General features: G+C 46.3%; 3 protein-coding genes across 4 annotated transcripts; 1 reads left to right on the top strand and 2 right to left on the bottom strand.

Moving 5' to 3' along the window:
- Positions 1–237: 237 nt before the first annotated feature.
- Positions 238–15,554, top strand: ZNF786 (zinc finger protein 786). Of its 2 annotated transcripts, XM_044246810.1 has the most exons (5): positions 263–336; positions 1,341–1,461; positions 6,983–7,109; positions 10,617–10,769; positions 13,052–15,554. In XM_044246810.1, exons 3-5 carry the CDS (start codon positions 7,076–7,078, stop codon positions 15,067–15,069), a joined length of 2,205 nt encoding a protein of 734 aa, XP_044102745.1. In that variant the 5' UTR covers positions 263–336; positions 1,341–1,461; positions 6,983–7,075; the 3' UTR covers positions 15,070–15,554. The 2 variants fall into 2 exon arrangements, with proteins under 2 accessions (XP_044102744.1, XP_044102745.1); XM_044246809.1 differs by lacking the exon at positions 1,341–1,461 and having other exon boundaries at positions 238–336.
- Positions 15,555–22,542: 6,988 nt separating this feature from the next.
- On the bottom strand, positions 22,543–24,490 carry LOC122904169 (cationic amino acid transporter 3-like). The gene is given in 2 exon segments (XM_044244643.1): positions 22,543–23,815; positions 23,817–24,490. Coding segments are annotated over 2 exon segments (1,854 nt in total). The 5' UTR covers positions 24,462–24,490; the 3' UTR covers positions 22,543–22,606.
- Positions 24,491–26,952: 2,462 nt separating this feature from the next.
- Positions 26,953–27,730, bottom strand: LOC122904168 (profilin-1). Its single transcript, XM_044244642.1, has one exon. It carries the CDS (start codon positions 27,617–27,619, stop codon positions 27,197–27,199), a length of 423 nt encoding a protein of 140 aa, XP_044100577.1. The 5' UTR covers positions 27,620–27,730; the 3' UTR covers positions 26,953–27,196.

Below are 27,730 nucleotides of genomic sequence, written 5' to 3'. Positions count from 1 at the left end.
AGTCCTCGTCGTTTGGCGTTCCCCTTCCCCCCCCCACCGCCCCCCGGCAGAGCGAGATGACCCGCCACCGACACCGCAGCGGCCAGTGCGCCCAGTTCTGCGAGGGCGGCTCCTGCGGCCGACGCTGTCTCCTCCGGGCCGCAGGGGGCGCTGTGGGGAGGATGGGGGGGAAATCGGGCTCGAGTCCCAGCGTGCACCGCGCGGAGGCTGGGCCTGCAGGGCTGGGCGGGGCGGGAAGCCGCGAGCCGGGGTAGGTTCCGCGGGGCCTCCCAGAGCTCGGCTTCTCCCGGGCCGCCGACCGGTGGGAGCGCGAGGGCCATGGCCGAACCGGCTCCGGTAAGAAAGGCTCTCCGCGCGGACGTCCGGGGGCGGGGCTCGGGGCGGGCCCCGGGCTGCGGCGTGGCGGGTACCCATCCGGGTTTCATTCGGGGCGGCTGCAGAGGACGGGTGGAGCGGAGTCCGGGGGTCGCTCGAGGCTCGGAGTGGCCGGTGACCGGCACTTCTGGGACTCGTCCGTGGCCGCCCTCGCGAACAGACCGAGCGTGGACCAGGCCTCCTCAGCAGCGGGCCCAGCCTGGGCCGGGCGCCCGGGAGTGGCGGAGGCGGGCAAGGGAAAGCAGAGGAGTGGTCTGGTGCCGGCGGTGCGTGTTCGAGCTCAGCCGGTGTTGCAGCAGTTACTGAGTTCAGAACGAGAGTTTTAAAAGACCAGATTTTGAGGGTTGAAGCGATTGTCTGGCAGCGGCTTGAATAAGGTAATTTAGCCGCTAGGGCGTTGGAGTTTGTGTTGAGTGTAAGGAAGGAAGACAAGTTGCAAGGAATAGAATAGGATATAAAAACTTAAACAGAATATGCATTATTTAATTATTTAATGTTTTGTTGTAATCGAGGTTTAGAGGGAATGGCCATTTTTTTTTTCAAAATAGCGTATAAATTTTCATTCTGACCATTTTTCCTGATGACTAAATGAATTCATGAGGTTATTGATTTCCAAATAACGTTAACAGTCTCCGCTAAGAAAATGTAATTTCTAGGATTAAATATTTAAAAGATAGGCAACACCTTTATGGAGAAACTATAAGTAAATGGGAGATAACCAGGCCTATAAATGGAAGACTAAATACAGCAAAAATGATACTTTTCTTCCAACCTCATATATACATTTACTGCAGTTGTATTAAAATGGGAGTAAGATTTTTGTGAATTTAGACAGATTCTAAATTTCATTTGAAAAAATAAAGGTCAGAATATCATTCTGAAAAAAGAACAACGAAAGGGGGATTGCACTAGCAGACAAAACTTATTACAAGCCCATCAAATTACTACCGTGCTGTTTTTTGTAGGGACAGACAGAGCAGTGGAAATGGAAAGAGAACCCAGATGCAAACTATACTGTGTTGAATAGTGTCTCCCCCAAATTCATGTCCTTTCTGGAACCTCAAGATTGTGTGACCTTACTTAGAAGTAAGTTGATGCAGATTTAATTGGTTAAAATGAGATCACAAGGGGATAGGGTAGGTTCTTAATCCACCATGACTGGTATCTTTATAAGAAGAGGTATAGAGACCCAGACACAGAAAGGGAGAACACCCTGTTACAGTGGAGACAGAGATTGGAGTTATGCACCCTTAAGAAGTACAAGGGATCACCAGCAACTGCCAGAAGCTAAGGGAAAGGCATGGAAAGGATTCTCCCCTGGAGACTTCAGAGATAGCATAGCCCTGCTGACACTTGATACCAGACTTCTAGCCACTGGAACTATAAGAGAATACATTTTTATTGTTTTAAACCACCCAGTTAGGGTACTTCATTATAGCAGTTTTAGGAAAGTAATACAGAGACCTTCAAAAGCAGTATTGGGACAATTGCCTTTTCCAGTTAGAAAATAACATTGAGGTAAATCACGACTGTATATAATATATAAAATATACATTGAGGTAAATCACAACTGTATATAATATATAAAATAAATTTTAAAAATTACGTTCCAGATAAATTTAAAATCTAAATATGAAAAGTAAAACTTAAGCCGTCTGGAAAAAAGTTTAGTATATCTTTCCAACCTCCATATAGAAATTTTTTTTAAAACAGAGAAAGCAAAATTTATCCAAGGTGATTTATCCAAGGTGATATATTTGCATTGAAACTGAAAATATATATACAATATAAGCATAAATAAAAAGATAAGACATACACAAGGAGAAAGTTGTTTGTTTTTGTTTTTTAAAAAGTTTATTTATTTGACAACGAGAGAGACAGCAAGAGAGGGAACACAAGCAGGGGGAGTGGGAGAGGGCCATGCTTCCCACTGAGCAGGGGGCCTGATGCAGGACTGGATCCCAGGACCCCAAGATAATGACCTGAGCCAAAGGTGGATGCTTAAGTGACCAAGCCACCCAGGTGCCCCTAAAAGAATGTATACTTAATGAAATTAGAGTACTTTAACGAGTATATAACTTACATGCTTCTTGTTATACATCTTAGAAAGTGTTTCATTTATCCAAGGTGATCACAATAAAAAAATGGTTTAAACACATTTGCATGTGTTATTTTTTCTAATACATTATTTTAAAAAGAAGTGAAATTGAAAACCAGTTCTGGACAGACTCTTAGTATTCTAGGAACAGGTGGCATCTTGGTTAATAACTTAAAGGAAACCAACAAATATTACTTGAGAAACATTAAAAAATAAACCCGTTGCATGCTGTCATCACTATTACTCAACATCGTTCCAGCCAATACAGTAAGATGAAAATAAGAAATGTTAGGCTTAGTCTTGTATGCAGGAGACCATAGATGTGTAATTTATAGAGTTCTGTGGAAAACCTAGTAGTTTAAAATAAACAAGTTATCTTTTGCTTAAAAAAAAAAAATTGGGAGAGGGGGTTGGGGTTATGGGCATTGGGGAGGGTATGTGCTTTGGTGAGTGCTGTGAAGTGTGTAAACCTGGCGAATCACAGACCTGTACCCCTGGGGATAAAAATATATGTTTATAAAAAATTAAAAAAAAAAAAAAGAGGGGCACCTGGGTGGCTTGGCTGAGTGGCTGCCTTTGGCTTAGGTCATGATCCCAGGGGCCTGGGATTAAGCCCCACATTGGGCTCCCTGCTCAGTGGGGAGCCTGCTTCTCCCTCTGACTCTCTCCCCCCATCATACTCCCTCTCATTCTTTCTCTCTCTCAAATAAATAAATTCTTAAAAAAGAAAGAAAGAAAGAAAGAAATTACAGGCTTAAATCATTAAAAGAAATGTTCATTTGCAGATCTCATTCTCTGTGTAGACACCCCAAGGCCATCAACTGACAGTGTTAGTCAACAAGGAAATTTGTTTCCAAAATAAACATTAAAATAGCTTCCCAAGCTTTCATAATTAGAAAATTTAATGGGGGGGCGCCTGAGTGGCTCAGTCTGTTGGGCGGCTGCCTTCTGTTAGGTCATGATCCTGGAATCCTGGGATCGAGCCCCACATTGGGCTCCCTGCTCGGCCGGGAGTCTGCTACTCCCTTTGCCTGCTGTTCCCGGAGCTTGTGCGCTCTCTCTCTCTGTTCCATGTCAAATAAATAAATAAAATATTTTAAAAAAAAAAAAAAAGAAGAAGAAGAAGAAAATTTAATGGGACAAACCCCTCAAACATGGTAGCAATAAAAACTCTACAGTTTGTAGGAATGAACCTATCAAGAATTATGTAAGGTCTAGGGGCACCTGGGTGAAGCCTCTGCCTTCAGCTTGGGTCATGATCTCAGGGTCCTGGGATCAAACCCCCCATTGGGCTGTCTGCTGAACGGGGAGTCTGCTTCCCTCACTCTCTCTCTCTGCCTGCCTCTCTGCCTACTTGTGATCTCTTTCTCTCTCTGTCAAATAAATAAAATCTTTAAAAATTATATAAGGTCTATATGAAGGAAACTAAATTTTACTAAAACACACAGAAATGTCTAGATAAATGAGCGAGATGTTTCTGGAAGGAAAGATCCCATGTTTTAGAGATCCAGTTCTCTCTAAATTAGTATATTCCTATCAGAATCCCAATAGAATTTGTATAAATTTAGTGAAGTATCTTTCCTGTGTATGTAGATGAGAAAACAGATAAGAAAAATCAAGATAATTTCCTGTGGAAAATGATGGAGGTGGTGGTGGATGACCACGTCCTCTTAAATAGCAAAATACCTGATAAAACTAAGAATTAACCCAAAGAACAAATAATCCAATCAAGAAATGGGCAGAGGACATGAACAGACATTTCTGCAAAGAAGATACCCAGATGGCCAACAGACACATGAAAAAGTGCTCCACATCACTCGGCATCAGGGAAATACAAATCAAAACCACAATGAGATACCACCTCAAAACCACATGAGATATACCAGTCAGAATGGCTAAAATTAACAAGTGAGGAAATGACAGATGCTGGTGAGGATGCGGAGAAAGGGGAACCCTCCTACACTGTTGGTGGGAATGCAAGCTGGTGAAACCACTCTGGGAAACAGCATGGAGGTTCCTCAAAATGTTGAAAATAGAACTACCCTATGACCCAGCAATCGCACTACTGGGTATTTACCCTAAAGCTACAAATGTAGTGATCCGAAGGCAGAGGGTGATGGGGTATGGACATTCAGGAAGGTATGTGCTATGGTGAGTGCTGTGAAGTGTGTAAACCTGGTGATTCACAGACCTGTACCCCTGGTGCTAATAATACATTATATGTTAATAAAAAAATTAAAAAGTATTAAAAAAAACTAAGAATTAAGCAGTGCAGTACTGTAGCAAAAAAGACACATTCACCAATGGAACAAAAGTATACCCAAGTATAAATGGAAACCAACTAGGTTGGTTCATTAACTAATGAACTAACTAATGAATAATGATCCCAAATCAATGGTAAAAGAATGGACTATTCAAGAAACTTTGTGATGAGTGAATATCCACTTAGAAAAGGTATTACATTCCTTCTGGTTATGATATGCAGAAATAAGTTCCAGATGAAGAACGTGTAATTTTGATACAAGTTATAAGAATGTTATGAAGAATTTAGGAGAGTATTTTATAATCTTGGGAAGTCTTCCAAATCAACATACTAAACCCTGAAGCCACAAAAGGCGTTCTTCTGCAAAGTATAATAATATAAAAAAAAGGAGGGGCGCCTGGGTGGCTCAGTGGGTTAAGTGTCTGCCTTCAGCTCAGGTCATCATCCCGAGGTCCTGGGATCAAGTCCCACATCCCACGTCCCACATCCCACATCGGGCTGTCTTCTCAGCGGGTAGCCTGCTTCTCCCTCTTCCTCTCTCCTTGCTCATGCTTACATTCACTTTCTCTCTCTGAAATAAAATCTTTTTTAAAAAGTATTTGCTAGTCAGTCAAAGGATTATTAACCTTAATATGAGAAATTAGTAGAGTCCACAAGAATGTTGAGCAAAGGATGTGAACAGACCTGCACAAAGTTATGTGGAATGTTCCCCTCCCCAGACAAGTATGAAAAGGATGCTAAGCTTCACAAATTAATGCAAATTAAAACAAATACATTTTTTTTTTTTTACCCATTACAGTGGCAGAATAAATAAGAAGGTTTAAGAACAACCTATGCTGGCAAAGGTGTATAGAAGTAAGGGGCATCTGGGTGGCTCAGTAGGTTAAGCCTCTGCCTTCTCATCAGGTCTTGATCCCAGGCCCTGCATCGGGCTCTGCTCAGGGGGGAGCCTGCTTCCCTTTCTCTCTCTGCCTGTTGCTCTGCCTACTTGTGATTTCTCTCTGTGTCAAATAAATAAAAATCTTTTTAAAAAAATGAGAAGTCTTATTAGCAAAGGCTGATTCTTTTTGGAAGGCAATGTAATGGTATTTGTTAAACTGAACATGTTTATAACTTTTGATTTAGTAGTTTTCCTTTTTAGGCTTTATCTTACAGAGGTAAAAGTGCTAATATATCCCCCCCTCTCTCTGCCTGACTCTCTGCCTACTTGTGATCTCTCTCTGTGTCAAATAAATAAATAAAATCTTTAAAAAAAGGGGGGGGGCGCCTGGGTGGTTCAGTGGATTAAGCCGCTGCCTTCAGCTCAGGTCATGATCTCAGGGTCCTGGGATCGAGCCCCACATCGGGCTCTCTGCTCGGTGGGGAGCCTGCTTCCCCCGCTCTCTCTGCCTGACTCTCTGCCTACTTGTGATCTCTCTCTGTGTCAAATAAATAAATAAAATCTTAAAAAAAAAAAGTGCTAATATATTGGGAAGCATATCAGAGCATTGTTTATAAAGGAAATGGAGACAATGTATGTACCATCAGTGGGGTTTATGTATCCGTGGCATGAAATACACTACAATTTACAAAAACCTGGTTTTGCCTCTACACATTGACCTGGAAAGGTATCTTTAATATATTAAGTGAATGAAGTTATCCAGTGATTTATTTTCACTGTTTCATTTTTTTTTAAGATTTTATTTATTTATTTGACACACAGAGAGAGAGAGATCATAATTAGGCAGAGGCAGGCAGAGGGGGCTGGGGAGTAGGCTCCCCGCTGAGCAGAGAGCCGGACATGGGCCTCAATCCAGGACGCTGAGATCATGACTTTAGCCAAAGGCAGAGGCTCAACCCACTTAGCCACCCAGGTGCCCTATTTCCACTGTTTCAAAAGAAAAAAAATTCCTTACTATCCATATGCATATGGAGTTTGAATAAGCATAAAGAACTGTGGACGGTATAGTGGGTAACAGCAGAACCACATGACTGGAGTAGGGGAAGGAGTATTTCCCAAGGAGGAAGCTGCTGAATAGGCAAAAGCAGTGTCCACTACAAAAATTTTTTAACCTGATGACAAGGAGGGGCACCTGGCTGGCCCAGTGGGGACAGCATGCGACTCTGGATCTTAGGGTTGTGAATTTGAGCCTTACCTTGGGGATAAAGTTTATTTAAAAAAAAAAAGAAAAAAAGAATTGATGAAAAGGGGCTGAAATCTTTTTGAAGCACTAATGCCTTTGAATGTATTATGTCTATCATTTCAGTTGCCTCTGACTTTTGAGGATGTGGCCATTTATTTCTCTGAGCAAGAATGGCAAAACCTAGAGGCATGGCAGAAGGAGCTTTACAAGCATGTTATGAGAACCAATTACGAAATTCTTGTTTCTCTAGGTAAGAAGTACTCAATTTTGTGGGGAAGTCATGGAACTGGGTCTAGAAGAGGTCCTGTTTGTTAGGTCAGCTTTCTCAGAAATTAACTCAGAACGGTATTTTTTAGCCCAGAGTCCTCTTCGTTAATACTTCTGTAAGCATTGCTAATCCTTACTCAAGGGTAGACATTGAGAAAGGAAAATATTTAAGACTTTGATATATGGTGGTCAGTGGTGACTTTGGGCTTGTAGTCACTACACGCTCACAGATTGCTGTGATTTCCATACGGAGCACTCCTAGCTCATGTCCATAATGTATATCTTTACCTTAGGATGTCGCTACCTGTCAGTTTTTACTGTGGGGTCTTTGTAACTCAGAAAAGCTAAAATATCCTCCTCCAGTGAGATTTTGTAAGGCGATACCCTGAGACAGTTAACAGCAGCAGTCTCTTCATGGTTATGGTAATGGATGTTCTTTTTAGTCTTTTTGCTTACTTGGTTTTTAAAAAATTTTTTTAATTTATCAAATGAATGATATCCTCACTCCTGTACTCAGATAATTCTCCAAGGCAACCACTGTTAACCTTTTCTGTTTTAGTTCTTACTGGACTTTCTTCCAATCTAACTATCCATGCTTTGATCTCTATTACTTGATTTATCGAGTGTAGGCGGCATTAACTCCTTATGCCACCCAGGCCTCCCTCAGTACTTACATTTAGGTCTTTGATCCATTTTGAGTTAAGGTTTTTATATGGTATGGGGTAGGGATCCAGCTTCTTTTGCATATGGATATCCAGTTGTCCCAACACTATTTTTTGATAAGAGTATTCTTTCCCCCATTGCACCCTTTTGGAGAATCAATTGGCCATAAATGTAGAAGTTTATTTCTGGATTCTCAGTTCCGTTTCATTGATCTGTATGTTTATCTTCATGCCAACACCATGCTGTTTTGATTGCCATTACTTTTAGGATCAGTTTGTCAATTTTTGCCAAAAAAAAAAAAAAAAACCATAACAAAAACAGATTGGATTTGGGGTCTATGTCATCTTTCTTTTTTTAATTTATTTTTATTTTTTACATTGACCTTGTTTAATTATAGCTGTATGTTCTTTAATTTTTTTAAAAAATTGTAATAGATATACAATATTACATTAGTTTCGGGTATATATCATAGTGATTCACCATCTCTGTGTGCTATGCTCACCACAAGCGTAGCTACCATCTGTCCCCACAGAATGCTAGTACAGTATCATTGACAGCATCATTGACTGTGTTCCCTGTGCTATGCCTTTGATTCCCAGGACTCATTCATGCCATAACCGAGGCCTGTGTCTCCCACTCCCTGTCACTCATTTTGCCCTTCTCCTTCCCCTTTCACTCTTGCAGTTGTCAGTTTGTTCTATTTATATGTCTGATTTTGCTTTGTGTTTCTTTACTCATTTGTTTTCAAATGAGATAATTCTAAGTAAATTATAAACCAAAGAAGAAATCACAAGAGAAATTAGAAGATAATGAAAATATAAAGCGGCAAAATTTTGTGAGATGCACCAAAGCAGCACTTAGAGGGAAGTGTATAGGTTTAAATGTTTATATCAGAAAAGCAGCAAGGGTTTCTTTTTTTTTTTTTTTTTCAATATTTTTACTCATTTTTAAAAATTTAAATTCAGTTAATTAACATATAATGTTAATTATATATATAATGATATATAATTATATATGTTATATATAACATATAATTATGTTAATTATATGTTAATTAATATTAATCAACATATAATGTATTACTAGTTTCAGAGGTAGAGGTCAGTGATTCATAAGTGTTATATAATACCCAGTGCTTGTTACATCTCATGCCGTCCTTAATGTCCATCACCTAGTTACCCCATCCTCTCACGCCTCTCCCCTTGGGAATATTGTCATCTTAACAATATTAGGACTTCCTCTTCATTAACATGAGATATCTTTCCATTTATTTATGACTTTTAAAATTTCTTTTGGCAATATTTTATAGTTTCTATTATGTAATTCTTGCATTTCTTTTATTAAGTTTATTTCTAAGTGTGGTATTCTTTTTGGTGTTATTGTAAATAGAATTGTTTTCTTGGTTTTGTTCTTGGAAAAATACTTTTAGAAGATGCTGGGAGGCACCTGGGAGGCTCAGCGAGTTAAGCCTCTGCCTTCACCTCCGGTCATGATCTCAGGGTCCTGGGATCGAGCCCCGCATCGGGCTCTCTTCTCAGCGGGGAGCCTGCTCCTCCCTCCCCCGCCTGCCTCTCTGCCTACTTGTGATCTCTCTCTCTCTCTGTGTCAAGTAAATAAATAAATAATTTTTAAAAATATTTTATTTAAATTTATTATATTTTATTTTAAATTTATTTAAAATTTTTAAAATTAAAAAAAATTTTTTTTAATTAAAAGATGCTGGGATTTCAACAGATGAAGATTGAGAATAGGTGTATGGATTTAAATAAAAGATAGTGATTCCCTTTCTTCTAAAAGCAGACTTAGAATTCTTTTGGGATTGAGGTCAGATTTCAGGGGGCAAGGAGGGATCTGGAGCGGAGCGACCGTTCTCCACACGTCCTACACCACTCTGACATTTTATCTCTGAGGCATTACCTGGCTTACTCTCTTTCTCTGATCTGAACTATACACTGATCTCCCTTTAGCAATCTATGAAGCATAATTTAGGTTCTGTAAAAGAGATATTATTGAAAGAAAGTTTTACTTGAAGATTCATGAACATTTTGTTAGGGGAGTGGGGTCATATATTAGACAATCTTGTAACTGTTTTCATTTGCTTATGTCATTGCTTGCAACCCTTTTATTCTAGCAGAACTCGGCCATGTTTTGGGTTGTGATTAGCACTGTCACCAGCGGACTTCTGAGAACATTTACGTATTTTGAAATTTCCTAGGATCGGCATTCCAGTTCTTATTTTGCATACCCCCCCTCTTCCCATGGTATCTCCAGTTGTCTGTGGGGCTGTTCCACCATTCTCAAAGCATATTACTAGGGAGTTTTATGAAAACCATGATAAAATGCACATTCCTAGATATATGGGGACTGAGGCACGATTTATTTTATTTTATTTTATTTGTTAAAGGTTTTATTTATTTATTTGACAGAGAGAGACACAGCCAGAGAGGCAACATAGCAGGGGGAGTGAGAGAGGGAGAAGCAGGCTTCCCATCGAGCAGGGACCCTGATGCGGGGCTTAATCCCGGGACCCTGGGATCACGACCTGAGCTGAAGAAAGACTCTCCTCAACAACTGAGCCACCCAGCCCCCGCCCCCAAAAGACAGGTTTTAAACACTAAACTGCTTTAACTGGTCCAGATAGATTAGGAAGTACCGTTAGGAAATGTGGGCAGTTTTGCTCCTCCTTGCGTAACCCTATAATCTATTTTTTTTACTTCCTGTCTCATGCGTCTTCCCAGGAGTACATTGTGAAAATTTTAAAGCATGTCGGTGTGCTTAAATTTAGTGCTAAAGAAACCAAACTACCCTGTCTGACATTTTTGCACAGATAATGGACTCCCCAAACCAGAACTAATATCCTGGATTGAACAGGAGAGAGAGTTCTTCCAGAACTGGCGAGAAGCACAGAAATCAGGAACCATAATTTGTTCTTCTGCTTGTTTGCAATTCGATCCAGTTATCGAGGGCCATCAGTTTGGGGGTGAGTATTAAGAAACCAGGGCCCTGTCCTCAAGACAGTACACTCAGTTTGTTCCAATTTTCTGATCATATCTTCTTGTTTGGCTGGGCTGAAGCTGGACTACTGGTGTATTCTAGAGAAGCATAGTTAAGTACAGTGGTTGGGAGTGTGGGTTCGAGAGTCTGAGTCTGGATCTTGTCTTTTCTGGTGACACCTTGGGCAAGTTGTTCAGCCTCTCAGTATTTCAATTTCCTGACCTAGAAAATGAAGACAATGAAAGTACCTAGATAGAACTATATAGGTTAACATATGTGAAGTGTTAAAGTGATACCTGGCACACAGTAGGAGCTCAGTAAATGTGAGCTGTTGTTAGTGGTAGGTAAGGCGAGGGGGATGATGGCAGGACTCAAGAGACTGGTTATCCACATACTAGTGACCAAAATTGCTTCCTTCCTGTATGGGGACTGTTGACTTTCCTTGATTACCTAAAACTCAGCTCTCCTGTGTTTTCTTATTATGATGGAAGAGTCTGAGATTCTTAGAATTTTTTTTTAATTTTATTTATTTACTTGACATAGATCACAAGTAGGCAGACAGGCAGGCAGAGAGACAGAGGAGGAAGCAGGCTCCCTGCTGAGCAGAGAGCCCGATGTGGGGCTCGATCCCAGGACCCTGGGATCATGACCGAGCCGAAGTCAGAGGCTTTAACCCACTGAGCCACACAGGCACCCTCTTGGAATTTTTTTTTTAAATATTTTTTTAGGGGCACCTGGGTGGCTCAGTGGGTTAAAGCCTCTGCCTTCAGCTCGGGTCACGATGGGATTGAGCCCCGCATCGGGCTCTCTGCTCAGCAGGGAGCCTGCTTCCTCCTCTCTGCCTGCCTCTTTGCCTACTTGTGATCTCTGTCTGTCAAATAAATAAATAAAATCTTTAAAAAGAAAATATTTTTTTATTAGAATGAGGACGAGTGGACGTTAGGGCAGAGGGAGAGAATTTCAAGCAGATTGCCTGCTGAGTGTGGAGCCCAACTTGGAACTCAATCTCATGACCCCAAGATCATGACCTGAGCCGAAATCAAGAGTTAGATGCTCAACCGACTGAGCCACTCAGGTGCCCCTGAGATTTTTGGATTCTTTTTTTTTTTTTTTTTTTTTTTAAAGATTTTTATTTATTTATTTGAGAGAGAGACAGTGAGAGAGAGCACGAGCGAGGAGATGGTCAGAGAGCGAAGCAGACTCCCCATGGAGCTGGGAGCCCGATGTGGGACTTGATCTCGGGATTCCGGGATCATGACCTGAGCCGAAGGCAGTCGTCCAACCAACTGAGCCACCCAGGCGTCCCGATTTTTGGATTCTTAAAAGTCAGCATTAAAGTATGGAATGAGAAAACCAATGGGAGCATCATCTCAAGAAATCTTTTCAATAGTTTTCTTGAGTTTTTGGCTGCCTCTTTCTGTACAGTAAAGAAAGGAGTTTTGCTCCACAAATTATTTCACTTTTTGCCACCTGTTATCAATTCTTCCAAAAACCTTTTTAAAAGGTTTGTGGGGTAGGGGTTCGGAGGGGAGAGAAGAGCCCAGGCCCTGCTGCTTGGGCTTAGGGACTTCCCCTGGGTCGTGACTGTGGTGTTGGGGTCTGTGACAGTGCGGTCATCACTTGGTGATTTCAGGAATGTCTGCACATCAGAATGGCAAAGTGTGATAGTCCTGTGGTTGATGGTGGTGAGCATTTACAGGTGTGTTCAGTATGCCAGTCGCATGCTCAGCACCTTACATGCAGGAACTCATCTAAAGTTCATGACAATGAAATGTCCTGTTGTTTCCCTGTGTCTACAGAAGGAACTGAATGAAGCCAAGAAAGAGAGATTAGCTTGACAAAGGCTACACAGTGGAGAGACAGGATTTGAACCCAAATTCCAAAACTTAGGCCGGGTGTTTGAGACTTATACTTGCTTTTTTTTTTTCTTAAGTGTAACTTAAGTATTCGCTACACCCAAAGTGAGGCTTGAACTCACGACCCCGTGAAAAAGCCACATGCTCTTTTGACCAACTGAGCCAGCCAGGCACCCCTGTATTTTCCTCTTTTAAGATGTGTTTCTCAGTTGAGTTTTCAGCAGACTCTCACCAGACAGACTCAGCCATGACAGAACCACAGTGAAGTGTCCCTGGTGGTGGAGGCCTGTGGGAGCTGGGTTCCCAGGCCACCAGACGGCACCGTTCCCTAAGGTCTTGTCACCAGGAGAGACATAAGCCTTTAGTCATGCCACAGGTAGGAATACTGACTGAATGTTTGTTTCTATTTCAGGAGGCCCACAAGCTGTACATTCAAGAGAAGCTGAGTGCTGTTTCCAAGTAGATCGCGGAGCGGGCCAGTGCCCCTCCGAAGCCTCCCGAGGAGGAGGAGAAGATGTTTCCTTCAGGCTTGACCAAAGCATCGCCCTCCGGAACCCACCCAGCCGTGACGCCCAGGCTGCACGGCCAGCAGCCCCCAGAACGCTGGGTCTCCCTGGCCGGCAGGAGGCCTCCTCCTGGAGGGCCACCCAGCACCCTTGCGCTGAGTGCGGGGAGAGCTTTTGGACGAAGGACCACTTGGAGAAGCACCAGAGAAGCCACTTGAAGGACCAGCCGTGGAGGTCGTGGAAGAAGCGCAGCGGCCAAGCTGATCCGCAGCCACGGCGGAGCCGCTCTCAGGCTCCCAGGCGCTTCCGGTGTCCGGACTGTGGGAGGAGCTTCCGCCGGAAGCGGCCTTTGCTCGCGCATCCGGCTGTGCATGCGGGCGAGAGCGCCCTGCGGGACGCCGAGTGTGGCACGTGCTTCCCGCCCAAGCAGCCCCTTCTGGGCCACCGCCTCCCGCACGAGGGGGAGAGGCCGTCCCGGTGCCCCAGATGTGACGGGAGCTTGCGGTCCGGGAGCGGCGTGCAGGCTCGCCAGGGCCCTCCTGGCCGGGAGAGGCTAGGCTCCTGGAGAGAAGGCGATGGCGCCTTCCCGGTCAGGGCTGAGCCGGCCGCTGTGCCCTCGGGAGGGAAGCCGAGCCCGCGTGAGGAGCGCTGCGCCCGCATGGGAGCCGGGGAGAGGCCGTTCTCCTGCGCCGAGTGCGGTAAGCACTTCGCTGCCAGGTCCAAGCTCGCCGGCCACCTCCGCGTGCACACGGGAGAGAAGCCCTTCCGGTGCCCGGAGTGTGGCAAGAGCTTCCGGCAGCGCGGCCTGCTCAGGGGCCACCAGCGCGTGCACCGCGGCGAGCGGCCCTTCCCCTGCCGGAAGTGCGGCAAGGCCTTCGCCAAGCAGTGTAAGCTCACGGAGCACGGCCGCGTCCACAGCGGGGAGAAGCCCTTCTGGTGCGCCCAGTGCGGCAGGAGCTTCCGCCAGCGGGGACAGCTGCTGAGGCACGAGCGGCTGCACAGCGACGAGAGGCCCTTCCAGTGCCCCGAGTGCCCGCTGAGCTTCCGCCTGCAGAGCATGCTGCGGGCACACCGGCTCCGCCACGGCGGAGAGCGGCCCTTCTCCTGCGGCGAGTGCGGCCGCGCCTTCACGCACCAGTGCAAGCTCCGCGAGCACCTGAGAGTGCACAGCGGGGAGAGGCCCTTCCAGTGCCCCGAGTGTGCCAAGAGCTTCCGCCTCAAGGGCATCCTGAAGGCGCACCAGCGCACGCACAGCAAGGAGAGGCCCTTTTCGTGCGGGGAGTGCGGCAAGGGCTTCACCCGGCAGTCCAAGCTCACCGAGCACTTCCGCGTGCACAGCGGGGAGAGGCCCTTCCAGTGCCCCACCTGCGACCGGAGTTTCCGCCTCAAGGGGCAGCTGCTGAGTCACCAGCGCCTGCACACGGGGGAGAGACCCTTCCAGTGCCCCGAGTGCGGCAAGAGCTACCGCGTGAAGGCCGACATGAAGGCCCACCAGCTGCTGCACAGCGGCGAGATGCCTTTCTCCTGCGAGTGTGGCAAGGGCTTTGCCAAGCAGTCCAAACTCATTGAGCACATCAGGACCCACACGGGGGAGAAGCCTTTCCAGTGTCCCAAATGTGACAAGAGTTTCCGCTTGAAGGCGCAGCTGCTCAGCCACCAAGGCCTGCACACAGGGGAGAGACCTTTCCGCTGTCCCGAGTGTGACAAGAACTTCCGGGAAAAGGGACACATGCTTCGGCACCAGCGCATACACAGGCCCGAGAGGCCCTTTGCCTGTGGCGACTGCGGGAAGGGCTTCATTTATAAGTCGAAACTAGCGGAACACATCAGGGTACACACGAAATCCTACAGTGCTCCAAATGAGACGGACATCAAGAAGAGGCTCAGCCAGCTGTTTGCGATGATCGAGGCCGACTGGAGTTGAGGTGCCTGGAGGGTATCCAGAGCCTTGGGGGAGTTGATGTGGCCTGGAAATTCACAGCAGCCAGAGCCAAACCCACTGGAAGACAGATTTTAGGAACAGGGCCCCCATTTTGAGCAAGAATGTAACTCCGGTTAGGAAGTTGAGAAACCACCCAGGATTTTCTCATTTAGCGCACCACCTGTCATATTTCCTATCTATTGATAAAAGAGATATCTGTTTTCCCTGCCATCGTAAGTGGTAACTTCCCCACAAATGCTAAGCTAGCTCTGAAATCCCCGCTGGAACTAGGACAGCCCCTCCAGTACTGTTCTGCAAGCTGAGGATGTGGGGTGGCTCTTAAATGTCCACTTGACTCTTCTGCACGGTGTGATCCTAAACTGGGGGGTTTAAATCCAGTGGATATTGTTTGCAAGTCTGATATGATGTTGGATTTGTTTTTGAGTCATTTATTTTGAAACCGACAGCAATAAAACAAGTTCTCTGAATCCCTGTCTGTTTCTGTCAATGCTGAGGTCTCACGCGGCTTCCACAGTGATTGTGCGTAGCTTCTCCTAAGGAAAAGCTGATAATTTCAGCAGAGTTTGGCTCATCTGAATTGAAGAAACCTAAAAGCAGGGGTGCTAAGATACATGGGGCTAGAATATAGATACGAGATGGATTGGGACAAGAGGTATGGGTTTGGGAGCTGCAGAACAGGATGATGTTTGAAGCCAAGACAGTGAATGAGATTCCCAAGAGTGAGTGTCTAAGTGGTGCCTAAATCTGAGTAAAGACAAAATAACAGCCAAGGGGCCCTGGCTGGCTCAGTTGGTGGAGCGTGCAACTCTTGATCTTGGGGTTTGTGAGTTCAAGTCCCATGCTGGGTGTAGAGATTACTTAAAAATAAAATTTTGGGGGGCGCCTGGGTGGCTCAGTGGGTTAAGCCGCTGCCTTCGGCTCAGGTCATGATCTCAGGGTCCTGGGATCGAGTCCCGCATCGGGCTCTCTGCTCAGCAGGGAGCCTGCTTCCTCCTCTCTCTCTCTGCCTGCCTCTCTGCCTACTTGTGATCTCTCTCTGTCAAATAAATAAATAAAATCTTTAAAAAAAAAATAAAATAAAATTTTGGGGAAAAAACCAAACAGCTCTGTCATGGAGCACTACAGGCAACAACAGTTCTGCGCAGAGAATTTTCAACCAAATGTTAACAAATAAACACAATACAAGTAGAAGTCTAGGAAACTACCCCATTTGCTACATGAGGTGAGGGTTGTGTGAGCACAGAATGTACTTCAGGGAAACACCTGCACTCCATTCAAAGAAATCCTGACTTTCAGAGGGTTCATGTTTCGTGTAGAACACCTGAAATTCTGGGGCATCTGGGTGGCTCAGTTGGTGAAGAATCTGCCTTTCACTTGGGTCATGATCTTGGAGTCCTGGGATCGGGCCCTACGTCAGGCTGTCTGCTCAGCAGGGAGTCTGCTTATCCCTTGCCCCCCCCCTCAAATAAATCGTTTAAAAAAAAAAAGAGAGGCTTGAAATTCTGAGGGATGACAGAAAATGAGATTATCACTAAATTACAACAGATGTTACTAGAAAACAATGTTTCACACATGATGTTCTCTGGAACACTAGCTCCAAAGATTTTTTTTTTTCCCCCAAAAGAAAGAGGGGAGTCTTGGTAGCTCAGTTAATCTGACTTGATTTTGGCTCAGGTCATGCTCTCAGGGTTGTGAGATCAAGCCCCATGTCAGGCTCCATGCTGGGTGCTCTATTTTTCCTCTCCCTCTGCCCCTCTGCCTCAACTTGAACTCTCCCTCTCAAAAAAAAAAAAAAAAAAAAAAAAAAAATTAAAAATGAAAGAACTCATGGCCAATTGAAGTAAAAGAGTTCTCCCCCTTCACCCCCCCAACACACACAATCTATGGCTCTCCCAGCAGAAGACCTAATGTGTGTTATTCTCTTATATTTGAATATATTTCATCTTGGGATTCTTTCTTCCAAAGATGTGAGCATTTCCAAAGATGTGGGAATTTCTCCCAAATTCTTTCTTTTGTTTTTTTCCAAAAACATTTACTATGATCTTGTGGACATTGAGTTCCACAGGATTCATTTTGGAAAACATTACTGAAGGGCAAGCACGCTTGGCTCCAACAAAGCAGCCCTTTGCCCATTAAGAAGAATGGGAATCCACGGAAATGAGGTCTTCAGTTTTAGGGGCAAAAGAAAACAGACCAGTAAGTCCCAATAAATCCTTGCTTGGTTTTAGAAAACTCTCTTTCCTCCATTGAATGGTGGGACACTAACAAAGTGACTGATAACTTAGAGATTGTGTCATTTAGGCAGGTTTACAATCACCAGAACCCGGCAATGTCTATTGTGTTCAGGGGACAGTCACCTAAAATCGTGGAGTTAGACTCAAAATAAGCAATGAAGGGATGGAAATCATGCTGCAGGTAAATGCCTATAGAGGGGACCCGGTGATCATGAACCCAGCAGGGGCTTCAAGGGAGACTGAAGACCAGAGCCTCAATTGCAGGATCTCAGAGATGGTAAAAGATCCAATGTTTAAAGTGTTTCTAAAAACTGAAGGTGTTTTGGAAGATGTCGAGAAAAAGGGTAAGATACAACTAAACCCAAGAACTCTAGGCTGCTCACACTCAACATGGAAAACAGGTCCCATAGTGGGACTTAAAGAAGAGAGAGATTCTGGAAAAGAAGGTATCGTAAGCACAGATTCACATTCTTCCTTTTCTATCCTGCCCAAAATACCCAAAAAGAAAAACCCATGCTGAGATATCCTGCAGAAATCCCTGAATTTTAAGAATAAGGAAAGATGCCTACAAGTATCCAAAAAAATAATCCTATCACCTCCAAATGAATCATAAATCTAACTGACCCATATCAAAAGGGACAGAATGTTGTGTTTTTTTTTTAAATCCCATTAAGATCAAGAGGGCAATGGTCTCTGCTGAGCTATTACTTAACATTACAAAGCATGTTCTATCATCATATACATGGATTATCTGAGAAAATCACCTAAATAACCATTACAACTAAGAAAAAGATCCTATTCACAAAAGCCCAGTCAATATCTTGACTCAAAATGGGAACCAAACACACTCATATTTGTCTTCTGCCTCTGGATATCCCAGTAATATTACAGCAAAGGAATTTTTAAAAAGATTTTATTTATTTATTTGACAGAGATCACAAGTAGGCGGAGAGGCAGGCAGAGAGAGGAGGAAGCAGGCTCCCCGCCGAGCAGAGAGCCCGATGTGAGGCTTGATTCCAGGACCCAGGGATCATGACCTGAGCTGAAGGCAAAGGCTTTAACCTACTGAGCCACCCAAGCACCCAGGAATTTTTTTTTTTTAATAAATCCACAACCATGAAGAGAACTCAGAGGAAACCATTAGTGGACAAGAAAGCTCAGCAGATTCCAGAAAATTATTGGCAGAATGGTATCTAGTAAAGGAAAGAGGAGTTGCCACAAGCAGGAAGAGGCAGAAAGGGGACTGAGTCTTGGAGGAGTGTGATTGGTGGGGCAGATGCTCAGCCCAGGAGCCAGGCAGGATGGAGGGCAAGATCAGGCCAATTAACTGAAAGTCTGTTAGTGACTAGTCAGGCCCTCCATCCACTACCACCAGCAGCAGCACCAGGAAGGCAAAGGGAAAGATGCAAGAGGAGTTGCTTAACAGATTTCAGAGTTGAGCTCAGAGCAGATGTCTGGACTAGAGAGAGAAACTTGGTCATCAGCATTAAATATTTAAACTCCCTGGCACTGAGATCACCTAGAGCTCAAGGGTAGATAAAGGAGAACGGAGGACCAGGTCCTCAGTAACCCTAATAATTTGAGAGCCAACAGATTTGGAGAAGTAGGGAAAGAGAGCAAAAAGGAGGGACCTGTGAGATGGGAGGATCCTAGGAGGGAGTGGTGCTTCATCAACCAAGCAAGGAGAATATTCCAAGAAGCAGGACAACAAAGATGAGTGCTGCTAAGAAGTTCGGTGCACTGAGAGCAAAGAAATGGGCAGACGATTTGGCAACATCAAGGTAGATAATGACCTAGACAAGAACACTTTCCTTTGTGTTGGAGCAGAAAGGCAGACCTTGGCTGACTGGTGCATGGTGTGAATAAGGAATTGGAGATAGGCTGTTTAGAGAACTCTTTCCAGAAGTTCAGTTTAAAGTGGAGCAGAGAAATTGACAGTAGCTGGAAAAGTTACTGATACTAGAGCAAATCTGCCTGCTAATGGGGAAGGATTCTGAAAACGGAGGAGAGTGAAGATGTAGGAGAGCAGAGACAGACCAGCAGGTGGAGGAATTGGCCTTCAGTGGGAGAGGGACACTTTCCCCTAGTAACTGGAGGAGAGGAAGAGAGGTTGCTACTACAAATGGAATTTGGTTTAGAGTTGGGAGTTCACATCTGATGGCTTTTTCATTAGCTAAGAAAGAATAGGTGAAATTAGAGAAGAAACACGAAAATATGAGTCACCTGAATCCTTGCAAAACTGATCTGTTGGGAGTAAATTATCACCAGTAGCACCTGGTAGGATGTCTTACATAGAACAAACTCAGTAAGCCGTGCTGAGTGTCTCAAGGAATAGAAATTTCTGACTGGTGTAGAAATTTGAAGAGGAATTTGCACAGCAAATCCCCAAAATTTATGAGAGAAAGGGGACATTGGAAACGTTCAGTGAGAATTTTAGGACAAGAGGAAGCATTTTCTACAAAGATTTTATTTTAGAGGCATAAGCAAAAAAATAGAGATGGAAATTTACTTGGCTGAATTCGTGAAGGTCACAGTAGGAAATTTCTAAGGGAAACTAGACTATCTCTAACCTCCAAAGTCCGTGACAAGTTATGTAAGGTATTCCTTGAATGAGCCCTTTCTGTTGCTTCCTGTTGCCTTAGCATTTCCCAGAAAACTCTTTTTGGCCTGTTTACTTACTTACTTACTTACTTACTTATTTACTTACTTACTTGTTATTTATTTATTTATTTGACAGACGGAGATCACAAGTAGGCAGAGAGGCAGGCAGAAAGAGAGGGGGAAGCAGGCTCCCCGCGGAGCAGAGAGCCCAACGCCCAACGCGCGGCTCGATCCCAGGACTCTGGGATCATGACCCGAGCCGAAAGCAGATGCCCCCAACCCACTGAACCACTCAGGCGCCCCTTGGCCTGTTTTCTATAAGCTGGGTAGTATATGGTTTAAGTCCCTCCTGCTCCCCCCCACCTTTATCACAAGATTTCTTTACTGTAACCAATAGAGAGCTAGGATATTACAATTTTCTTTTAAAGTAATCGTTTCCTGGGGCATCTGGGTGCCTCCGTCGGGTAAGCATCTACCTTCCTCTCAGGCCATGATCTCAGAGTCCTGGAATCCACCCCCCCACCTTTGACCATAGTTAGTGCACCTTCCCCAATTTGCCTCCCTTTATCACCCCCTTCCCCACCCCTCCTGGGTCCTCATAGAAGCTGGAGGGGTTGTCTGAGCCCAAGGCAGCCCAAACCCACCCCGAAACGACGGAACGTTGAAAACCACCATGGCGGACAGGTGAGCAGCAGAGAGCTGGACAAGCTGATGTCGAGCAGCAATCTGGGTGGCAACAGTGGAAGCAGAAAACGGAACATTGTACAGGACCCAATTCCCTGACTTATATGTGATCGATTTCAGATGTAACCTTGTGTAGCCCTCAAATGAGGAAAGGTCATAACTGTGGAGAAAATGGGGCAATTCCAGTTCTCCCAGTCCAGAGAGCTGGGAGATCCAGATGCTGCCGTTCAAGGATGCGCAGAGCGGCCCGAGGTCGCCGGAGCAATCTACTCCTCCTACCCGCAGGCGGCGCTATGGGATCCCAGTTCCCGCGCAGGGACGGCAACGTTCCCAGGACCCACTGCGTATCTCCCGGGCGAAGGCCGCCGCGGGGCGGAGCTGACGGGCGCAGGCCCCGCCCCCGGAGCGCCCCCTCCCCCGCCTGGACCTCCCCGGCCACATACTGCGTGGCGGGGACTGCCGCGGCGGTTCAGCCCGGAGGGCCGGCCACCCGCGCCCGACTGAACCGGGACTCCGGCTGGAGACCATCCCGGGGGTGGGACCGGCGGCTCAGCCCGGGGTCTCGGACCAAGCAGGTGCGGCAGGAGCCGTCGGGTGTGAGCGGTGACATCTCCGCGGGGCAGAGGCGGCGGCCCGGGGGTCCCGGCCGGTAGGAGGTGCCGTCCGGGTCGCTCGGACCGTGACATCTGCAGGCATGGTCCCGCAGTCCAGCCCGAGCTCGCGCCCTGGGGTCGGGAGAGGGCGGTGCAGGCACATCTGTGCGCTCAGCCCAGACCGAGTTCCGTAAAGCAGAGACTGATTTTTTACCCATCGAGTGTGGGGCCGCTTGGATCAATCAGTGAGTTAACGAATGAGAGAGTCCTGCACATAGTCAGCCCCGGGGCCCCTGAGTGTTGCAGTTTCCCTGAAGCTCAGCTTGCATTTGGTGAGGTGCAGAGCGGGAGAAGGAGGGTAGCAGAGGAGATTAGGGCTGAGAAAAGGAAAGCAGCCCCGTAGCGGAACATACGATAGTACGATTCTAAATTGCAGTCTTAGGTCCTGTCACTTTTAACAATTCTTTAGGAAATGCTAATGACGGTCGCAACTCTTTAGTTTGAAGTTTTTGAAAGAATCCCCGTCCCCACCCCTGGGGTGACAGTAATTCACTTTCCTGATACTTAGACTAATTTGAAACAACGTTTCCAAAAACATGACAATTTCTTACTGCTTTTTTTCACTAACACACACGCGCGCGCGCGCACACACACACACAGAGTATTAAAAATAGAATCCTTGGTGACCGTAATCACAATCTAATGCCCTCCTCTTATGGGTGAGGAAAGTGACTTGTTCCAGTGTCTCATAATACAACTTCGGTTCCTTGAATTCCAGTTCTATGCTTTCCTTCATATCTGTTTGGACTCCATTCCTTTCACAAATATTAATAATATTCATAATATTGCTTCTCTTGGGTTGCGCCTGTCTTATCAAGCTCCTGTTCCACATTTTTCAAGTTATTGGGACGCTATAGGAAATTTTTCTTATTCCTCTCCATCACCTTCTAGGGAAAGTGATATTTTGATTTTCTGGTGCCAAAGATAATTGACATTCTGTCATTTCTTTCTGACAATTGTAATGTGTTCTTGGGACAAATGATCAGTTTTCAATTTAAATTTCATTTTTAGTGGAATGAAACAGTACAAATGTAGAAGTCTCTGTAGACATAACTTTCTGTATTTCTTTCTTGTGAACACAGGTGTTTTTGTTGTTGTTGTTGTTTTCTGGTTTCTTTTTAATAATTTTGTAAAAGCCAAGAAGCAGCTACAGACACGATCGGAAAGGAGACCACGAAAAATAAAAATTTAAAAACCAAGAGGAGAAACAGCAAAGACACACCCTTCACTCCACATTAAATACAGAGCTCTGTTAGTGGTCCCCCACCCACATCCCACTTCCCGTGTGCTCAAGGGTGCTCGCCATTATTGTGCAGGGGGACCAGACAGCATTCAGGGGTGATGACATCAGATCGAATGTGTACAGGCACTGCTGAGATCAAGGTCTACAGTTTTGGCCCTAGACTTGAGTGGAGCTTGGTTACTCTTAACCTCCTCCAGGCTGTGCTGGATCCCATAGCCGAAGTAGATAGCAAAGCCGATCAGCATCCAGACCCCAACTCGGGCCCAGGTGCCCGCTGTCATCTGCATCATAAGGTAAACATTCACAAAGATGCTCACTAGTGGGAGGAGAGGCAAAGCAGGTACCTTGAAGTGCAAAGGAGTGGGACACTGTGACTGTCTCCAGATGACCCCAGTGATCCCAGTAATGAGCATCAGGAGCAGCACAACCACTGCGGTCCATACCGGGTCTCCAGAAAGCAGTGGGATGGGCCACTGGGCCAATACCAGGCAAAGAAGAGTCAGGAGCAGGGCAAGCGATGAGGAACACACATAGACAACTTGGTCAGAGAGCGGAGTGGGGATGGGGTTGAGAGGACAGAAGAGTCCCTGCAGGGTCAGCTTCTCTGCTTTGGGGAGCTTCTCCTCCTGTAACTCCACCTCATCTTCATCATTCCTCAACTCAGGCTGATACCTGAGGATGAGAACACAAACAGCCACCAGAGAGTAAGCCAGCAGGGTCCCAATTGACATGAGGTCCACAAGATCAGTGAATTCAAAGAGGAATGCCATAAATGCTGCAATAATACCAGAGACCACAGTGGCCACGATGGGGGTGTGTGTGCCTGTGTGGACCCTGGCAAGGACACGGAACAGGAGGCCATCCTCTGCCATCGCATAGATCACCCGAGGCATGGGGAACATAGAACCCAAGAGGCTGGTAGAAAGAGCACAGAGGGATCCAATAGCCACAACATAGCGGGCAGGGGCCCAACCAGTATAAAGAAATGCCTCAGGCAGGGGACTCTCGGGTTGAAGCTGGTAGTAAGGCATCATAAGGGTAAGTGCCAAAGAGACCCCAAAATACGCCAAAAAGCAGACGAACAGTGAAATCACGATGCCCACAGGGATGGAACGCTGGGGATTCTGGGCTTCCTCGCCAGTGGTAGCAATACAGTCGAAACGAACAAATGCATAGAAACAGGTAGCTGCTCCTCGGAGAATCCCCTCGAAGCCGAAAGGCACAAATCCTCCAGAGCCCAGGGGGCCCAAGCTATTGGTGTCATTGAGGCCAGCTATGGTCAGTCTGTAGTCCTCTTCTGTGAGTTTCCAATTTGTGCAGGTCCCCCTTAATGAAGCCCGAGATGATGACAAAACCGAGAACCAAAAGGTTCACCACTATGAACACTTTGGTGACCAGGGCTGACTCACTAGCCCCCGGAGCCAGCAATCCAGTGAGCAACAACACAAGGCCCAGAGCAAAGAAGTCTGGATATTCTGCAAGGACATGGGGAACATGCAGTGAGAAACTCCCCTGCAGGGTCTGAGAGATGTGGTTCCCAATCAGGTTGTCAGACGCCGAGCTCCAGGCCCGGGCCACACTGGCTGTACCTATAACATAGGACAGGATGAGGTTCCAGCCCGTGGTGAAGGCCCAGAGCTCACCCACTGTGACATAACTGTAGAGATATGCAGAACCAGAACGGGGGACTCGGGCACCAAACTCCGCATAGCACCGTCCGGCCAACACAGAAGACAGGGCAGCCACCAAAAAGCAGATCACAATGGACGGTCCTGCTTTATCTTTGGCCACCTCACCAGCCAGGACATACACACCTGCACCCAAGGTGCTGCCCACAACCAGGGCCACTAAATCCAGGGTGCTCAGGCATCGGGCAAGGCGAGTCTCAGCCATGCCTGGCTCCAGCGCCCATCTGTGTACCAGCTTTTGACCCACTCTGCGAAGGGCCCGCCACAGCATTCTAGCTGAAATTGCAGAGAAGCCTAAGATCAGAGAGCTGTTCCAAGCCCAGGGAGAGGCGAGTCTCAGATTGGGTTGGGTGAGGCTGAGTTAAGCCGAGTTGGGTCGGGGCTACCGACTTCGTTGTTCAGGCTTCAAAGCTGCGGCTTGGGGCGAACACAGGTGTTTTAAACATATCTCCTGGAAAGTGTTGAAGACAGTTCTGTGCAGCCTTTATCCCTCACTACTGCACCTTGTTGACATGACTACATCCTGTAGGATGTGACGGTGTCCTATGGTATGTACTCAAAGGCTTATTTAATTGAATCAAACTATCCATTTCAGGTTGTGTTCCTCCAGTTAGAAATGAGTGTCTGTGGCAATTCCACTGCCTGACTCCCTTATGGGTCCCTCCAAGACACACGTTTTCTTCTTGAAATGAGAACCTGCGTATTCAACATTCCACCTCTGCCAGGGTGAGTGTCTTGTTTGTGTGAAGTGTCTGTTAACTTGTAGAAGGAGGGCCAGGAGAGTCAAAAGTTCTTCCTGGAATTATGTCATCAAAGCCTCGCCTGCCTTACACATTGAAAAGTCTGGCTTCTCAAGATCCGTGTCAGAACCCTTAATGATAGGAACAGTAGAAGGTTTCTAAACATTTCTGATGGGGACAGGTGTGGAGCCGTCCTGAGACTAAAGCAGGTGTGTTTGTGGCTCCAGGTGGCAGTGTCCTTTTGATGATGTAGCCATCTGTTTCTAAGCACCGATGGAGGAGAATCTGGATGAGCGGAAGAAGGAACTTTTCACGGGGCACCTGGTTGGCTCAGTCGGTTAAACATCCGTCTATTGATTTTGGTTTGGGTCACCAACTCAGGGTTGTGAGCTTGAGTCCTACATTGGGTTCCATGTTTTGCGTGGAGCCTGCTTGGGGTTCTCTCTCTCTCTCTCTGCCCACCCTCCATCTCCCCATGAGTGCTCTCTTTCTCTCTCAAGGAAAAAAAAAAAGGAACTTTTTAAAAAAAGGTTTTGTTTATTTTTTTGACAGATAGGGAGAGAGTACAAGCAGTGGGAGTGGGAGAAGCAGGATCCCTGCAGAGTAGGGAGCCCGATGCGGGGCTCGATCCCAGGACCCTGAGATCATGACCCAAGCCAAAGGCAGACACTTAACCAGCTGAGCCACCCAGGCACCCCAAGAAGGAACTTTTCTCACATGTTATGAGGAATATCTATGAGACTGATCTCTCTAGGCCTGATGTGTTTTTGTTGAACATTTGAGAGTAATTCATCAGTCAAAGACCAACCAGGTTTCAGCAATTCTGTTTGCTGCTTGGCCAGACTTTACTCTGACGTCCAGGTAGGATTCTCTGACTCGCCCCCTCCAATGACTTTTAAAGTCATGTACATTTATTTTTGAGTCACTTGCTGTTGAAGATTCAGCAGTGGTTTAGGAAGTGATCCACACAGGCGTGAAAGAGTGTAACTGCACAGAAAGTGATCCCCTTTCTCCAGCCCCTTAGGGTTTTCCTGCAGGGAGAAGAGAAAATGCCTGCAATTTTACTATTTGAAAATCATGTCATAACTTTTTTATTCAGTGAGGATGACTTACATGGGGGGAAACACCCTCTTTCCTGCTGGGTAGGAATGAGGAAGGATGTGACCCTAAGAACTTCTCAACCAACATATGGAAGCAGAACTGAGAGACCGGGAGACCTCTTCCTGTTCTTCCTGTTGGGCCCTGGAGTAAACTGTGCCTGAACTCCTACCACCCCTGGCTCTCCAGTTATGCGAACCAGAGACCTCTCCCTCTTATTTAAGGTGTCTGGAGTTGAGTTTCCTCTTACAAAATAGGGTCCCAAGAGACAAGGAAATTGTTGAGAGAAGGGGGGGTTGTATGTAGTAAAGATGAAAACGTGGAAGGGAGGGACGTAATGAGTGTCCTGGTCTGAGAAGTTGACCGTCTTCACTAGGTAGTAACGGTCACCTGTTGAGTCCTGGGGCTCGGAGCAGGTACCTACTAGCATGTAGCCCTGGGAACGTGGGCAGTAGAAAGAACATTCAGGTGTTGCAGCTTGCTTGTTCGGCCCCCAGGAAGTTTCTAGGACAAAAAAAAAAAAAAAAGATGGGGCACCTGGGTGGCTCAGTGGGTTAAAGCCTCTGCCTTCGGCTCAGGTCATGATCCCAGGGTCCTGGGATCAAGCCCCACATCGGGCTTTCTGCTCAGCAGGGAGCCTGCTTCCCTTCCTCTCTCTGCCTGCCTCTCTGCCTACTTGTGATCTCTGTCTGTCAAATAAATAAATAAAATCTTAAAAAAAAAAAAAAAGAGAGAGAGAGAGACAACGTTAAGCCATCAGGACCTTCCTGCTTTTCAAGAATACAGGATAGTTGTTTGTAGAATGCCCCTTAGATTGGGTGTGTCTGCTGTGTCTTTGGGATGTGGTTTGGGTTATTTGCCCACGGCAGGGAGCTGTGCTGTGTTCTCAATGCACGTGATTTTTTTTTTTTTTTTTTTTTAGTAGAATCTTTTTTATTCAGAAAAAAAAAACCCAAAAAACAAAAAAAGTTTTCCAACCACACACAGGAGGGGTTTGGGTAGGGGGAGGTGTCTGTCCATCCAGCCCCAGCCCCCAGCCCATGTGGTTTTGGCAGCAATAAGGGGTGTGGGGTAATGGCCCAAAAAATAAAAATGGTGTATGTGTGTGTCTGGGAAGGACAGGGGTGCAAAAGCCATGGGGAGTGGTGGGGGGCAGGGACGGACGAGGTCAGTACTGGGAACGCCGCAGGTGGGAGGCCATTTCATAACATTTCTTGTTGATCATACCACCGTGGACACCTTCTTTGCCCATCAGCAGGACTAGCGTCTTGGCAGTCATGGTGACAGTGATGTTGAAAGTGGGGGCTCCACCGGTGCTCTTGGTACGAAGGTCCATGGTAAACTCCCCATCCTGCAGCAGTGAGTCCCGGATAACAGAACATTTCTGGCCCCCAAGTGTCAGCCCGTTCACGAAAAAACTTGATCGGTCTTTGCCAACCAGGACACCAACCTCAGCTGGCGTGATGTTGACGAAGGTCTTCCCGGGGACGGCGGCCCAAACGGAGGGCGAGTCCTTATAGCCCACGATGGCCGCGTCCTGACAGGTCCCGTCCGCCATGAGGTTGTCGATGTAGGCGTTCCACCCGGCCATGGCGCTGCTGCGGGGGCTGCTCTCGGCGCTGCTGCTGGGGTGGCGGGCTGGGCTCGGGGGCCTCGGGCTGGCGGGCGGGGGGAGGCGGAGAGCTCGGGGCGCGCGCTGCCG

The sequence above is a fragment of the Neovison vison genome, chromosome 4 (genome assembly GCF_020171115.1).
Source record: "Neovison vison isolate M4711 chromosome 4, ASM_NN_V1, whole genome shotgun sequence".
Lineage (NCBI taxonomy): Eukaryota > Metazoa > Chordata > Mammalia > Carnivora > Mustelidae > Neogale > Neogale vison.
Note: the sequence above shows the minus strand (reverse complement) of the source record. Positions and strands in the feature narration are given on the sequence as shown.

Coding starts and splice junctions, on each gene's coding strand:
- ZNF786 (XM_044246809.1), top strand. Junction 7,110..10,616: donor CGAAATTCTTGTTTCTCTAG/GTAAGAAGTACT, acceptor ATTTTTGCACAG/ATAATGGACTCCCCAAACCA. Junction 10,770..13,051: donor CGAGGGCCATCAGTTTGGGG/GTGAGTATTAAG, acceptor TTTCTATTTCAG/GAGGCCCACAAGCTGTACAT.
- LOC122904168 (XM_044244642.1), bottom strand. CDS start 27,619: ATGGCCGGGTGGAACGCCTACATCGACAACCTCATGGCGGACGGGACC.